General features: G+C 45.9%; 1 protein-coding gene across 1 annotated transcript in view; it reads right to left on the reverse strand.

Annotated features, from left to right (window-relative positions):
* LOC135885283 (aryl hydrocarbon receptor-like) overlaps positions 1 to 16,391 on the reverse strand; it is a 115,165-nt gene that overhangs the window by 21,417 nt on the left and 77,357 nt on the right. Inside the window, exon 4 of the mRNA XM_065412927.1 lies at positions 3,070 to 3,159. Within this exon, the coding sequence (XP_065268999.1) occupies positions 3,070 to 3,159 (90 nt within the window). The remainder of the gene's footprint in view (positions 1 to 3,069; positions 3,160 to 16,391) is intronic.

Consider the following 16,391-nt stretch of genomic DNA (forward strand, 5'->3'; position numbering starts at 1 on the left):
TACAGTACTTAGATTATGTTGATGCCAGTAGTACTGAATTGATTACTTAGAAAAAAAAATTCAAACTGAGAAAAACAGCACTAAATCTGTTCCATTGCCTGCAATAATGCAGAGCTATTAATAGATGTCAACGTCACTTATTTTTGAAATTCATAAAGAAAACATTGCAGATACCGTCAGAGACTAGCGTTCAAGACACTTTGCCATGATGGATACAGCTGAGGACTGGGAGTCAAGAAATCGGCGTTCTAATCCTAGCTTTGCTACTGTGAGTCCTTGGGCAAATCACTTTACTTCTTTGGCTCAGTTTCTCCATCTGCAAAATTGGGCTACTAATGCTTACTTTGGGATATATAGAGAATGAGAAGCACTATATATAAGAGTGAAGTGCTTTATTTGACTTCCCTACAGGTTAAGGCAGGCAAGTCAATATCTACTTCCCACACACAGTTACTGCAATTGCATGCACGCCTCAGGTATCTGTGCACAGCAAAGACCAGTGCTGGAGATTTGGATGTGCAATTACAGGATCCAATCCTGTGTTTAAGGCTATTAAATATGCAAATTAGTTGAGCAGTTGCATTTATTTTACACATGCAGTTGTGATCTGGCCCTGTTTGAAAATCTGGCCCTCCACATTTAAGTGCCCATTTAAGAGGGGCTGTCACCACTTGGGAACTATTTCAAATCAGTCATTAACTTTTATTTATCACTGAGATTTGAGATGGTTTTTCAGTGCTGCTTTTGGTAATCCTGAAAAGCAATTTGTGTTTAGAAAAATCCCTCTCTTGCCTGATCCTGCACAGAAGTTCAGACGCTGAATTCGTGACACTGCTATCTTTTAAATGATACACTCATTAAAACATGTCAATTTTGGTTTTAAGAACAGGCAACTTGGCTTAGTCAATTAAAATCTTCCTACCATGCTAGGAAAGGGACCTTCTGAGGTATCCGTGGTAATGCTGGGGCCTGCGGCCCTGACTCAAGAGATTCTCCTACCATAGCCGGAAGGCACAGTCCAGTGGTGGCTGGAGGTCAACTTGTCCTGCATGGCCTCAGTAAGGTCTTCCATGACACACCTGCCAATATTTACCTATCTAGATAATTATAAGGCTTCCATCCCCATGGCATTTGAATACCTCTCAGTTACTGACATATTTATCCTCACAACACCCCTGTGAGGTAGATGGGGAAGTGAACTCAGGTTTTCTGTGCCTCAGGTCAGTGCTTTAAACCACAAAAGACCATCCAAAAGAGCTTCGGCCTTCTATCGGTTTGACGAAACGTACAAGGCAGATGGAGCCAGCAGGGAGCACAGTGCTGGATGCCACAGCTGAGGAAAGGAAGAAGTCTCCATGCTGGCATTCCTTGCAGGTGAAGAAATCAGCTGTGAGGCTAGCCTGCCAACCTGATAGCATGAGGATCTACACAAGATCCCATCAAATGGATCTGGCAAAGCAGAGGAGAAAAGTCCTACTGTGTGATTAGAAGATTATGGGTTTGCTGCAGGATTCCCTATTTTCCTGGCAAAGGGAACATTTCCTCTTAAAGGCTATCCCAGTTAAACTAATTGAAACTATAGTAAAGAACAGAATTATCAGACACCTAGATTAACATGATTTGAGGGGGAAGAGTCACCATAGTTTTTGTAAAGGGAAATCATGCCTCACCAATCTACTAGAATTCTTTGAGGGGGTCAACAAGCATGTGGACAAGGGGGATCCAGTGGATATAGTGTACTTAGATTTTAAGAAAGCTTTTGACAAGGTCCCTCACCAAAGGCTCTTAAGCAAAGTAAGTAGTCATTGGATATGAGGGAAGGTTCTGTCATGGATTGGTAATTGGTTAAAAGATAGGAAACAAAGGGTAGGAATAAATGGTCAGTTTTCAGAATGGAGAGAGGTAAACAGTAGTGTCCCCCAGGGGTCTGTACTGGGCCCAGTGCTATTCAACATATTCATAAATGATCTGGAAAAGGGGTAAATAGTGAGGTGGCTAAATTTGCAGATGATACAAAACTACTCAAGATAGTTAAATCCAAAGCAGATTGAAGAGCTACACAAAACTCTCAAAAATCTCACAAAACTGGGTGACTGTGCAACAAAATGGCAGATGAAAATCAATTTTGATAAATGCAAATAATGCAAATTGGAAAATATAATCCCAACTACTGATATAAAATGATGGGGTCTAAATTAGCCGTTACCACTCAAGAAAGATCTTGGAGTCATTCTGGATAGTTCTCTGAAAACATCCACTCAATGTGCAGCGGCCATCAAAAAAGCGAACGAATGTTGGGAATCATTAAGAAAGGGATAGATCATAAGACAGAAAATATCACATTGCTTCTATATAAATCCATCATACGCCCACATCTTGAATACTGCGTGCAGATGTGGTTGCCCCATCACAAAAAAGATATATTGGAATTGGAAAGTAAATAAGGAAGGGTTATTTCCTCCTTCTCATAACACAAGAACTAGGGGCCACCTAATGAAATCAATAGGCAGCAGGTTTAAAACAAACAAAAATAAATATTTCTTCACACAACGCACACTCAGTCTGTGGAACTCTTTGCCAGAAGATGTTTCTGAAGGCCAAGATCATAACAGGGTTCAAAAAAGAACAAGATAAATTCATGGAGGATAGGTCCATCAATGGCTATTAGCCAGGATGGGCAGATGGTATCCCTAACCTCTGTTTGCCAGAAGCTGGGAATGGGCAACAGGGGATGGATCACTTGATGATTCCCTGTTCTGTTCATTCCCTCTGGGGCACTTGGCATTGGCCTTTGTTGGAAGACAGGATACTGAGCTAGATGGACCTTTGGTCTGACCCAGTATGGCCATTCTTCTGTTTTCTTCAAAATGTTTTGTGGGAACGTAAGTTTTTCCATTTTTTGTCAGAACAGTTTTTGCAAAATGTTTCCAGGTTTCACTGAAAAACCTGAAACCCATTGGCTGTCAGCTATTTCCCAGGTGAGAGGATATGTTTTACCAGCTAAATCAAAAAAGAAAGTCAAAGGCCAAAGAGAAACCATGTTAAAAAGTGATGGAACATCCTACTAACCTGGTGAAATCCAAGATAGTCTTGAATCGTGTGCGAGGAATAAAATATCAACCCTTCAGACGTCACCACCAGCACAAAGCCATTAAGAGCCTAGGAGAGAGGGGGACAGAGTGAGCACCAGAACTTAGCTCCCAACCCAATACCACTGCATGTGGATGGAAACCAAGAGAGTTGAGAGGTCAGGTTACCCTATGACAGCTTTCTGATGGTCAGCTGCTAGTGGGGATAAGAAAGTAGTGAGGGTAGGACAACAGCGTAGACAGTTGTGAGAGACACCCTAGGAACTGTTGCTGCTGGGGACGTAGAGAAATAAGGATTTATAGTCAGGCCCAAACGATCGGAAGGGGGAAGGAGTTGTTTTCTGAAAATCCGAGAGGGCGGGTGGACAAGGAATGCTAGCCACAGGGAAACATGGTTCTGGAGATTAGCTACATGCAGAAAGGTGCAGGATTTGATCTCTTGTTAACACTATACATGAACTAGATATTAGTGACATTGGCTGCTATCAGCTGGCCATGTCCTGGAGGCACCATGGTAGGAGTGGGCCTGGAGGAGGACAGGCTAGTTTGGGGAAGGCGTTCCATGCATGAGGGGAGGCTTGGCAGAAAGCGGGGAGGTGCTGCTGGGGAAGCAGACAAGTGAGCAATACAGGCTGGCATGGCAGGCAGGGCTGGAGCAGTGAAGCATTACATTTTCAGTTGACGCAGGGCATGCATGAGGGGATAACAGACAGGCTGGCACGTGGGAGTGGACAGCGAGTGAAGGGTCCGTTTGTAAAGCATCGTCTTAAAGATGGCAGCTGAAGCCACGTAGGGGGGCCAGATCACCTAGAGACAGGGTGCACCAGGGGAGCAGCAAGGGGCTACGCACAGAGCCCTGAGGGACCCACCCAAAGTGACTGCTGTTCCATTAAATAGGGTTTGATTGATCTATTCAAACAACACGCGAGTGGACAGACACATTCAGTTACAAAACCACTGAGCTAGCTCAGCACTGGCTCGATGGACTGTGGCTTCCCTTCACCAGTGCTGAGAGATCAGAGAGACTGCAAAGAACTGCTCAGTGTATACAGACAGATGTAGCCACATGTGACATCCTATTACCTCTCTTTCTCCAAAATATCTCCCTGGACAGCCTGCTGGCTACCTCTGCTTTCACTTAGTGCACAGACACGATGTGCAACAAGCAACAGAGGGTCCTGTGGCACCTTTAAGACTAACAGAAGTATTGGGAGCATAAGCTTTCGTGGGTAAGAACCTCACTTCTTCAGATGCAAGTGTGCAACAGCAACACATAGAAACAGGCAGTTAGGGGAAGTCTTTCCAATGTCATCTTCACTGCTACAATTACCCTGAACTGTTCCTCCTAGACCTACCTCTCCGTGCTATAGGTGAGGGGAAAGCATCACTCATTTTGCACAGTTCATAACTTTGAAAGTCAGTTCTTACCACATAGAAACTGTAAATCATGCTTGAAAGTAAATACCGTGGGCCAGACCCTCCAACCACCTCCAATCAGTTGCTTTGCACTGACCTAAAGGGGCTGTTGGGGATCTCCAGAGGCAGAGGAATCCCCAGGTGGTGATAAACTGGGACATTCAGACCTCCAACATGCAGGGCACAGCTGAATGTCTCCTGATCCCTGATTGGTGGAATGGTCTCTAGAGAACGTTACTGTGGACGTAACTTAGAGCAGCTCTTAGGCTGCTGTAAGTTACACCAGGGTTGAACCAGCAGGAGGAGCAGAAAGGTGGCTTAGTTCCACTCCTCTCAGGTCCTGATCCCAGCACTGTTCTTATGGGCCCATATGTTTAGCGCCTAATGCTGGGATAATTACTTTGCCTAAAAGAGACAGTATTTGTGATACTGTCAGGAGGGAGGAGAGATTGTAAACCAGTTTGTATTCCCCTTTAACACTAGTTTAACAAACAAACAAAAATCTCTAAAATAAGTACACATTTGGTTTACACACAGCACGTTGAAGCTATTTCAGTCCTGGGGGAATTCTGTGCCGCTGCGCATGCAGAATTCATGTCCCCCTGCACATTTCTTTTCTTCCCCGCAGAAAATTATGGGGAAACAAAAGGGAAGCCACAAGAGCAGTCACATGTCAGCGTGGTTTCTGGCGCCCGGAGTAGCCGGCGGAGAGGTAAATTTCCGTGGGGGTGGGGCAAGGCTGGGGATGCCCATGGGTGCATTTTGGGGTAACAGGGGGGCATAGCCCCCTCAGACAGAGGCGAGGCATGCAGGGGGAAATGTGGGGTTATGTGCCACTGTCCCCATCCCCATTTCTGTGAGTGCAGAGCTGCCCGGGTGAAGGAGGGGTCTGCTACAGCTAGCTGACTCTGCCACTGGATGCTGTCTCCTGGTCCTAGTGCTGGTTTTCTCCCCTTTGTGCACTGGGAGCAATTCTGTTTTCTGTACAATGGGGAGTGCCTACGGTGGGTCAGGGCAAGGAGGGAGGACATGGGAAAGAGGCAGTGGGGAAGGAAGGGGGGATAGGATAGGGCAGGGGGAGGTGGATGGGGAGTGGAGGAAGAGGGAATGGGGGAGAGGCAGTGGGGAAGGGGATAGGGTAGAAGTAGCAGCCCAACATGCAGTGTCCTCTCAGCCACCCTCACGAGCCCTCTGCACCCAGACCCCCACCCCACTGAGCCCCAATCAGCTGCACCTGGATCCTACCCCACAGGCCCCACTCCCCCAGCACCCAGACCTCCTGCTGAGCCCCAACCACCTTCACCCGTAACCCCCCACCCTGTGCATCCAGATCCCCCACAGAACCCTCTCACCCCACCCCTGGATCCCCCCACACTAAGCCCCTCCACACTTGGATCCTGCTGGACTGAGCCTGCATGTCCCACACCTGGTGCTCCTGGCACAGGGGAGCAGAGCCTCAAGGTGTTTCAGGGGCAGGCCTGGCCCTTGAGCTGTGTCAGGGTCAGGTGCAGCCTCACCACCGAGTCCCTGTCCGGAGGGGGGGAGGGGGTGGCAGGGGCCTGCAGGGTGATCTCCACCCTGCTACCAAAAGGGGTAAGAGCTACTTTGCAGGACATTTGTTCTCATCATTTCTACCAACAGCACAACACACAATTTAATCAGTTTGCTATGCTGTGGGGAGAAACACGTTTTCAGTAAATACGTGTGATGCTAAAGCAGCCTGATGCTTGCGGCTCTGTCTTCTGCTACATCACAAAGTCAAGCCCCTGCGATGCTGCGCTGTCACTTTACAGTACACGTGCAGTCAGCTGCACACACCAGATATTTAACACCAAATATCATTCCCCTAACAGCGGATTGCCACCTCTTTATTAGACAGCAAATACACAACCAATATTTGTAGGGGTGGTTCCACCCATGCTCAGTGCTTGATGGACCTGACCCAAAGCCAAATGACATCAGTCAAGAGACTTCTATTGACTTCACTGAGCTTTGGATCAGGGGATATATTCCTAATGCTTAGAAGATGGCACACACATTCCAGCTCCCTAAATTTACTCCCCGCCTCAGAAAAATGAAAACAGTGGACTGGAACATCACCCAAAATGGACCCAACTATTCCCTCAATATAAAGCATCTAAATATAGGCCTAATCTGCTGATCCTATTAGAGCAACATGGCGCTAAGAAATTTTATTTCTTTTAATATTTGAACCTCTTGGTCAGTTTCCCTATAGTTTTGGTTGGGGCCGATACATTTTAGCAGGCTGTGAACCTGAACAGCGTGTTTTATTTACAGCGGGTTGAATCCTGAGGGTTGTTTTCTCAGGTTTTGCTCTATTTTTATTTAGCCTTTCCTCAGACAAATTCCCACCGAGCACAAAGATTGATATGAAGTCAGTGGAAGCATACACTGAAGAATGGCTGCAGGATTCAACCCACCGTTATTTATTTTTATTTCCTACATATTTCAAGTAGGCTCATCACCAAACTGTCCTGGTGCCATTTACACAATTTAATTTTGAAAGTACAGTACTTTCCCCTTCCACTTTCTTAAAGGCCAGACACAGAAGAGTAGCCAGGACATCAGTCAATTGGCCTTGTGCTCCTAAATGCCTTAAGAATGTGGGGAAAATCTCCCCTGAGGGTCCTGAAGCAGAGCTGAGTCTAATAAGACTGGGATTGTGCATCACTTTAACGATAGGAGCATAGATGAACTCAGCTCAGAGGGAAGTCATAGCATCTGCCAGGAAGCATCACCTGCACTATTTTCCTCTTGGGCTCTACACTTAGATAATGCCCTGTTGCTACCATGACACATCTCACCACTCTCTAAAACCTCCCGGAAAGATCTGAGCAGAGCCAACTTAAAGCAATTCCATCCAGTCCCAGTATTCCATTGGTGTAAGGCAAGATATCAGAGGTCCTCGTTGTAGACCCAGACATAAGAACAGCCGTATCTGGTCAGACCAAAGGTCCATCTAGCCCAGTATCCTGTCTACTGACAGTGGCCAATGCCAGGTGCCCCAGAGGGAGTGGACCTAATAGGTAATGATCAAGTGATCTCTCTCCTGCCATCCATCTCCACCCTCTGACAGACAGAGGCTAGGGACACCATTCCTTACCCATCCTGGCTAATAGCCATTAATGGACTTAACCACCATGAATTTATCCAGTTCTCTTTTAAACGCTGTTATAGTCCTAGCCTTCACAATCTCCTCAGGTAAGGAGTTCCACAAGTTGACTGTGTGCTGCGTGAAGAAGAACTTCCTTTTATTTGTTTTAAACCTGCTGCCTATTAATTTCATTTGGTGACCCCTAGTTCTTGTATTATGGGAAGTAAATAAATAACTTTTCCTTATCCACTTTCTCCACATCACTCATGATTTTATGTACCTCTATCATATCCCCCCTTAGTCTCCTCTTTTCCAAGCTGAAGAGTCCTAGCCTCTTTAATCTCTCCTCATATGGGACCCATTCCAAACCCCTAGGACCCGTTCCAAACCCCTACAGACAGGACTGTGGCCAGATGTCTACAAGCAACGCAGATTGAAATTTGGTTCTGCTCTAAAAAGTGACTTGGTAAATATGACCCCCTATCTCAGTTGGCCTGGTTCTGGTTTGTATTATTCACATTCATATCCACTTACTTTAGTCAATCACATTTTTACTGATTTAAAATCTTGTTAGCCCTGCAGAGCCAACATAGCTGTGACTAAGCCAAGTTCTATAACTGCTTATGCATCATCAATAAATGCCTTGCTAAGTTCCCATCAGTCACACTTATGAAAGGCTACTGGAGACATGGCAGTTGCAGGGCCGGATTAACTCTCCTGTGGGGCTGGGGCTACTAGATTTTTTGGGGCCCCTGGGAGTTTGGAGTGGGGGAGTGGGCTCAGGGCTGGGGCAGGGGATTGGGGTGCAGGAGGGGGTGCACCTCCAGCTGGGGGAGTGGGCTCTGGGGTAGGGTCAGGGATGGGACAGGGGGTTGGGGTGCAGCAGGAGGTTTGGGGTACAGGCTCTGGGTGGGAGTTTGGGTGCAGGAGGGGGCTCAGGGCTGAGATTGGGTTGGGGTGCAGGTGGGGGTGCGGGGTCTGGGAGGGAGTTTGGGTGCAGGAGGGGTCTCCGGGCTGGGGTAGGGGTTCAGGAGGGGTGTGAGGTGCAGGCTCCAGCCAGGAGGTGCTTACCTCACGCGGCTTCTGGTCAGCAGCGCAGCAGGGCTAAGGCAGGATCCCTGCTGGCTCCACGCTGCTCTGCTCCCCGAGGTGGCTGGCATGTCTGGCCTCTCGGCAGAGGGACCAGGCCGCTCTGCACGGTGCACGCTGCCTGTGCTCACAGGTGCTGCCTCCACAGCTCCCATTGGCTGCGGTACCCAGCCAATGGGAGCTGCGGAGCTGGCGCTGGGGGCGGAGGCAGCGCACAGAGATTCCCTGAACGCCCCTCGTTGGGGCACATCGGTGAGCCAGCGCTCACGACTCCAGCCCCGGGTGGGGGATGACACCGAGGCTCGGGGACCGGTGTCCGGCCCGCGGTGTGGAGGCTTGCCACAGGCCGGATGAAAAGAAGCAGCGGGCCGCTTCCGGCCTGCGGTCCTGCGGGACCCCCCTTAGCCTGAGGCCCTGGGCTGCAGCCCCTAAAGCTCCTGCGTTAATCCGGTCCTGGGCAGTTGCCTGGGTATCACTGAAGATGTAGTGAGACTGGCAGAGCCATTAGTATCAGCCAGAAAGAAAGAACCCACCCTGACTCAGAGCCCAGGTTGAGGTTGCAGGGCTGGGGGACAGACAAACGTATCTTTTTTACTTTTAACCTGAATACATTTCAGCCGGAGTGCGCTAAGAGGCAATAACGTACAACCCCACGGAGCCATTCTTACACTATAGAGAGAAGAAGCATAAGGGATAGCTCAGTGGTTTGAGCATTGGTCTGCTAAACCCAGGGTTGTGAGTGCAATCCTTGGGGGGGCCACTTAGGGATCTGGGGCAAAATCAGTACGTGGTCCTGCTAGTGAAGGCAGGGGCTGGACTCGATGACTTTTTGGGGTCCCTTCCAGCTCTATGAGATAGGTATATCTCCATATATTTATACCTCCGGGCCTCAGCCTGCAGCCAGACAGGAGCTCTCTCTACCTCTCCTGGTCTCTGCTTGCAGCACTGCTTTGTCCCAGATGCTGGCGCTCCTTCCTCCTGCTAGGAGCCTGGTCTTCTCCCCTGAAGCTCCAGTCAGCTACTTAACTCTGCTCAGCCCTGCAGCCCTTCTTTTATGAGCCTACCGGGCCATGATTGGCTACTCCTCTCAGCCCCTTTCTAATTGGCTGCCTCCAGTGCAGCCTCCCTAGGGCTGCTTTTAACCCCTTTTTCTGCCTGTGAGGGGCAGCTGCCCCATCACATCGCCTTTTAACAGATACAAGTGCTGAAGCCTTTCCAATGCTGGCAGAGCTGCGCTGACCTAGCAAACACAGAAGGTGCCTTCTGTTGTGTTTTGTCACAGTTATGAACCTATTCTGTCTAGTCTCTTAACTCTATCCTAATTAGAGCTGATCAAACATCAGGAAATTCAGATGTTTCAATGACTGTTTTCATCCTGAATCGAGACAATAACTTGTTTTGTTTTGACATTTCTGATTGAAGTGAAATATTTTGACATTCCTGAGTCGAAGTAATATTTCATTTCAGCTTGGTTCAACACTGAACTATGTCTGAATTGTCACAGTGCCTCAAGGGAGCTGTAGTTTAGGTTCCTCACGCTCCCCATTTTCCCGTATGGACTGCATCTCCCATGATAAACTGTGGCCCTGATATGCACATGAGGCACAGAGCACTTTAAGCCAGAGGTGCATCAGGGTGAAGGGTAAGTCAACCAAGACCCCTCAAGCAGACACAGATTAATATTCAACTGACCTGAAATGAAGTGTTTCAATTTGGTTCTCAAAAAGCTAGAATGTCTCAATTTGAGATAAAGAAATATTTATTTTGGGCCAGGTGTTTTTTTTAATTAACAAAAATCAAAGTTTTCTGGGGGCAAATGTCAATTTTGTGGCAACCAAGTTTTCAGCAACTTCAATAATTAATCCATTAATAATTTGCCAAATACACAATATCAGACAGCTGAATATTTTCAGCTTGTATTTTACATATTCCGATTAAGATGCTCATACTCCTCTCTCTTGTAGGCAGAGAGCAGTAGAGATAGACTTAAGTGCACTGATACCAGAATTATTTCCTTCTCTCCCTCCCTCCCCAGAGATATCTCACAAGCTCCCAAAGCCCAAACATGGCATATAATGGGGGACAAAGGCCCAAAATAGAAGCATAAAAAAGAATTATTAGTATGAGCTAGGGCTGTCGATTAATCACAGTTAACTCAAAAAATTAACTGCGATTAAAAAAATTAATCGCGATTAATAGCACTGTTAAACAATAGAATTCCAATTGAAATTCATTAAATATTTTTGGATGTTTTTCTACATTTTCAAATATATTGATTTCTATTACAACACAGTATACAAAGTGTACAGTGCTCACTTTATATTGTTATTTTTGATTACAAATATTTGCACTGTAAAAATGATGAACAAAAGAAATAGTATTTTTCAATTCACCTCATACAAGTACTGTAGTGCAATGTCTTTATCGTGAAAGTGTAACTTAAAAATGTAGATTTTTTTTGTTACATAACTGCACTCAAAAACAAAACAATGTAAAACTTTAGAGCCTACAAGTCCACTTAGTCCTACTTCTTGTTCAGCTAAGACAAACAAGTTTGTTTACATTTACAGGAGATAATGCTGACTGCTTCTTATTTACAATATCACCTGAAAGTGAGATCGGGCATTCACATGGCACTTTTGTAGCTGGCGTTGCAAGGTATTTACATGCCAGATATGCTAAACATTCGTATGCCCCTTCATGCTTCGGCCACCATTCCAGAGGACATGCTTTCATGCTGATGATGCTCGTTTAAAAAAAATGCATTAATTAAATTTGTGACTGAACTCCTTGGGGAAGAATTGTATGTCTCCTGTTCTGTTTTACCCACATTCTGCCATATATTTCATGTTATAAAAGTGTTAGATGATGACCCAGTATATGTTCATTTTAAGAACACTTTCATAGCAGATTTGACAAAACGCAAAGAAGGTACCAATGTTAGATTTCTAAGGATAGATACAGCACTCGACCCAAGGTTTAAGAATATGAAGTGCCGTCCAAAATCTTAGAGGGACGAGGTGTGGAGCATGCTTTCAGATGTCTTAAAAGAGCAACACTCCGATACGGAAACTACAGAACCCGAACCTCTAAAAAAGAAAATCAACCCTCTACTGGTGGCATCTGGCTCAGATGATGAAAATGAACATGCATCCATCTGCTCTTCTTTGGATCGTTATTGAGCAGAACCCGTCATCAGCATGGACGCATGTCCCCTGGAATGGTGGCTGAAGCATGAAGGGACATATGAATCTTTAGCACATCTGGCACGTAAATATCTTGCGATGCCAGCTACAACAGTGCCATGTGAACGCCTGTTCTCACTTTCAGGTGACATTGTAAACAAGATGTGAGCAGCATTATCTCCTGCAAATTGTAACCGAACTTGTTTGTCTGAGCGATTGGCTGAAGTAGGACTGAGTGGATTTGTAGGTTTAAAGTTTTACATTGTTTTATTTTTGAATGCAGTTATTTTATGTACATAATTCTACATTTGTAAGTTCAACTTTCATTATAAAAAGATTGCACTACAGTACTTGTATTAGGTGAATTGAAATATACTATTTCTTTTGTTTTTTACAGTGCAAATATTTGTAATAAAAAATAAAGTGAGCACCGTACACTTTGTATTCGGTGTTGTAATTCAAATTAATATATTTGAAAATGTAGAAAACATCCAAAATATTTAAATAAATGGTATTCTATTAGTGTTAGTGCGATTAATTGCAATATATTTTTTTAATCGCACAATGAATCGCAATTAATTTTTTTAATTGCTTGACAGCCCTAGTGGGAGCAGATGAAAGTAATCCAGGATCAGTTCTTTAGCCTGAACATTCTCATTTGTGATCCCTGTTCTGTAATTCAGCCTTTCTGATGGGACTAAATCGACAGTAATGAGATCACAGCAGGCCTGTGTAGAATGGCCAGAAATATTTGTCTAGAACAACAGACACCTGCTTATTTATGAGGGACACTGTGGTGAGGCAACTGCCCCACCCCCTGAGAAAAGGGCTGGAACAGGCCTTTGAAGCTGTGCAGGCTGGCAGCCAATCAACAAAGGCCTGTGGGGAGCCAATCATGCAGGGCAGAGGCAGCCAATCAGGGCCGGGTGAGGCCCTATATAAAGGCTGCCTAGCAGGAGGAGAGATAGTCTCTCCTTGGCTGGCAAGGGAGAAGGACCAGCTCCTGAGGAAGGAGCTAGCACCTCAGACAGAGCAGTGCTGAACAGGCTCGGGGAAACTAGAGAAAGCTCCAGCCCCGTTACCTGCCAGGCTGTGGCCCCTGCTACGAAGGGCCGAAGAGGTGCACAGGGCCAAAGGGGAAGTGGCCCAGAGAAGTAAAGCAGACAGGAGGGGAACGAAGGAGGGCAGAAGGAGGCTGCTGCTAGAGGGTCACTGGGTCGGGACCCAGAGTACCAGGTGGGCCTGGGTCCCCCTCTTCCCCCCTTATACTGCACCTGGCCACAGAAGACGGTGGCCAATACAGACTGCAACTTGCCCCTGAGCTAAGGGGCTAGACTTTGGGTTGTGGTTGGCCATGGAGGCAGGTGCGAGTCCCAAAGACTGCTGTTAATTCCCCCCGCCCCCGGAAGGGGGTGAGTCTGGGGTAGTGGGCACTGCTGGAGGGCAGTGTCCTGAAGAGGACGCTGCCGAGCTGAGAGCAACGCGGGTCCCAGAGCAGAGCAGAACGGACAGCAGACAAGACACCATGCACTGAGGGCGCTCTGCAGTGGACACAGCTAATTCCCGGAGCAACCAGCAGGAGGCGCCAGTGGTGGTGATCTTGACCCCGCCACAGGCACTCAAGAGGTACTCACACACACTCCACGCCCCCAGTTCCTCTATGTGGAGGACTGGGAAGGTTTGCTCTTACATCCAGTGTGGTCAGGAAAATAAAACCAACAAGCCTGTGTATTTAAATGGCAAGATCCAAGAGATTATTCAGGCAAAGTGGATCACCCTCAGAAAATGGAAATCCAGCCCAAAGGAGCAGAAGCTAGATAAAATATAAGACAAAAGTTCACAGATTCTAAGGCCAGAAGGGACAATTGTGACCATCTAGTCTGACCTTTTGTACAACCCAGGCCAGAGAACTGCCCCAAAATAATTCCTAGGGTAGATCATTTAGAAAAACATCCAGTCTTGATTTTAAAATTGTCAGGGGTGGATTGTTCCAATGGTTAATTACGCTCACCGTTAAAAGTTTACACCTGATTTCCTATGCTGGATTGTGTTAGACCTTTCTCTGCTAGACTGAAGAGATCCATTATTAAATATTTGTTCTCCATGTAGGTACTTATAGACTGGAATCAAGTCACCCCTTCTCTTTGGTAAGATAAAGAGATTAAGCTTTTGAGTCTATCACTACAAAGGCATGTCTTCTAATCTTTTAATCATTCTTAAGGATACAATTCTGTCATGGATTCCGGAACTTTCTGGGACTTCTTCTGGGTAAGGGCTGGAGCAGCGGACTGGCAGTCAGCCCCAGGGATGCGGCGCAGCAGCTGCCAGAACAGAGTGGCGCTTGGGGTTGGGTCAGCTCCCCTGGGACTAGAGCAGGAGCGGTCAGCCCCTGCCGCAGGAGCAGTGGCAGGGCTGGAGCAGCTGCAAGCCCCAGGAGAGCTCTGTTTGTCCCCACTGCCCCAGCATATTTTTAGTAAAAATCAGGGGCAGGCTGCGGGCTTCTGTTAATTTTTGTTTATTCCCTGCAACCTGTCCCTGACTTTTACTAAAGATACCTGTGACAGAATCCTAACCTTAATCATTCTCCTGAATCATTCTCTGAAACCTCTCCAATTTATCATCATCCTTCTTGAATTGTTTGCACCAGAACTAGTGCCAAATACAGAGATAAAATAACCTCTCCACTCCTACTTGAGATTCCCCTGATTATACATCCCAGGATCACATTCGCTCTTTTTGGCCCCAGAGTCACACAAACTTTATATGAGGAGAGACCGAAATGATTGGGACTGTTTAGTTTAGACAGCAGATAAATACAAGTGGTCAGGCATATAAAATAATGAATGGAATAAGAAAGAGGGCAAATTGTGTACTCCTATTTACCTTCTCTCTTCATACAAGAAGAAGGGGACTTTCATCAACTGAAAAGCAGTACGTCAGAAATGTCATTGAAAGAAGATGCACAATACATACTTAACCTGTGGAACTCATGGCCGCAAGGTTTCGTTGATGTTAAGGGCTTATTAGGATTCAAGAACATATACACAGTGACAGAGAGAAAATAAGAAATTATAAGGGCTATAAAACCTCCTGATCCAGGGTGTAAGCAGCCTCTAAAAGACAGGTAATAGGAAAAATTAATAATTTTCTACTATGGAGCTTTCTTTTGCATCATCTGGTACTACATGCTACATAAAGCATTTTGGAACAGGATTTTTATATATAAGCCAGAAGAGCTAATTTTACAGGATTCCATTGGGGAGCATGTATAAGCAAACAACAATACACACACATAAGAGCTATAGCCACCCACCCACATGTCCCTATGAATACAACTGTCTATTTTGTATAGAGCTATCTACAATCTCAAAAGCCATATAGTAAAATATGTATCCTCATTCAGGCACATTCTAAACCCAAACATGGTGATACTAACTAGATGAGTGGTATGTTCTGTTTTTATCAAATAAACACTTAAGTTCTTTCGCCTGTGCGGAATTCAGAGCACTAAGAATTCCCAGAACAGCACAGCTAATGCAGCCACCAATATAAAATTTTAGATGCATTTTTAATGGTACACAACTTTCAGACTTTATGGTTCAAAGGCTTTCCACCCTCTTCTAGAATTCAGTGACAGGAAAATCAATAGTAAACGGGGAATGTCTGTATTCCCAAGCAGGAATTTGCATTGGCTTGTCTATTTTTAGCCAGTCCCCCACCCCTTTTCTTCAGGGGAGACTAAATTCAAACCTTCTCAGTAGTCTTTGCTTGTGTTGGTCTGAGGAGGTCCCCATGTTGCCTTCAGGGCAGCACAGCTGGGTGTTAAATAAAAGATGGGAGGCAGTTCAGAAATGAGGCAATGTCTTTAATGAGCATCTGCCAGAAGCAACGCTTCTTTCATCACCAACCCTTCTGCAGTGCAGTTTCCTGAGTCGGGCTCCATGTATTGCTAGGGATTTTGAACGGTCATTGGCTGGTTCAAAGGGCGGCTAGCTCTAAGTTAACATCTTCTCAGAGTCCAAGCAGAAGTTGAGGTGGAAGATCAACACCACTGATCTTGTATCTCCATGGCACACTAGATGTGTGTGTTAAGATATGCACTACTTCAAACAGGAATTATTTAGGGAAGTTCTCTGTTTTATACTGCCTTATACTCTGTTTTAGACTAGATGATCACAATGGTCCCTTCAGATCTATGAATATAGCTATTTGTCTGAATTCACAGTAGCCTTAGGATTTTACTGGTTTCAGAGTAGCAGCCGTGTTAGTCTGTATCCGCAAAAAGAACAGGAGTACTTGTGGCACCTTAGAGACTAACAAATTTATTAGAGCATAAGCTTTCGTGGGCTACAGCCCACTTCTGGAACTCCTGCATTTGCTTAAGCAGATAACAGTTGTCAGTTCTGAGAGGATATTTGCTAACACCAGCATCTGAATATCCCTGTGATGTTCCATGTAGCTGTCATGACTGTCTGTGATCTCAGTTCTGGGACACGA

Source organism: Emys orbicularis, chromosome 11 (genome assembly GCF_028017835.1).
Source record: "Emys orbicularis isolate rEmyOrb1 chromosome 11, rEmyOrb1.hap1, whole genome shotgun sequence".
Lineage (NCBI taxonomy): Eukaryota > Metazoa > Chordata > Testudines > Emydidae > Emys > Emys orbicularis.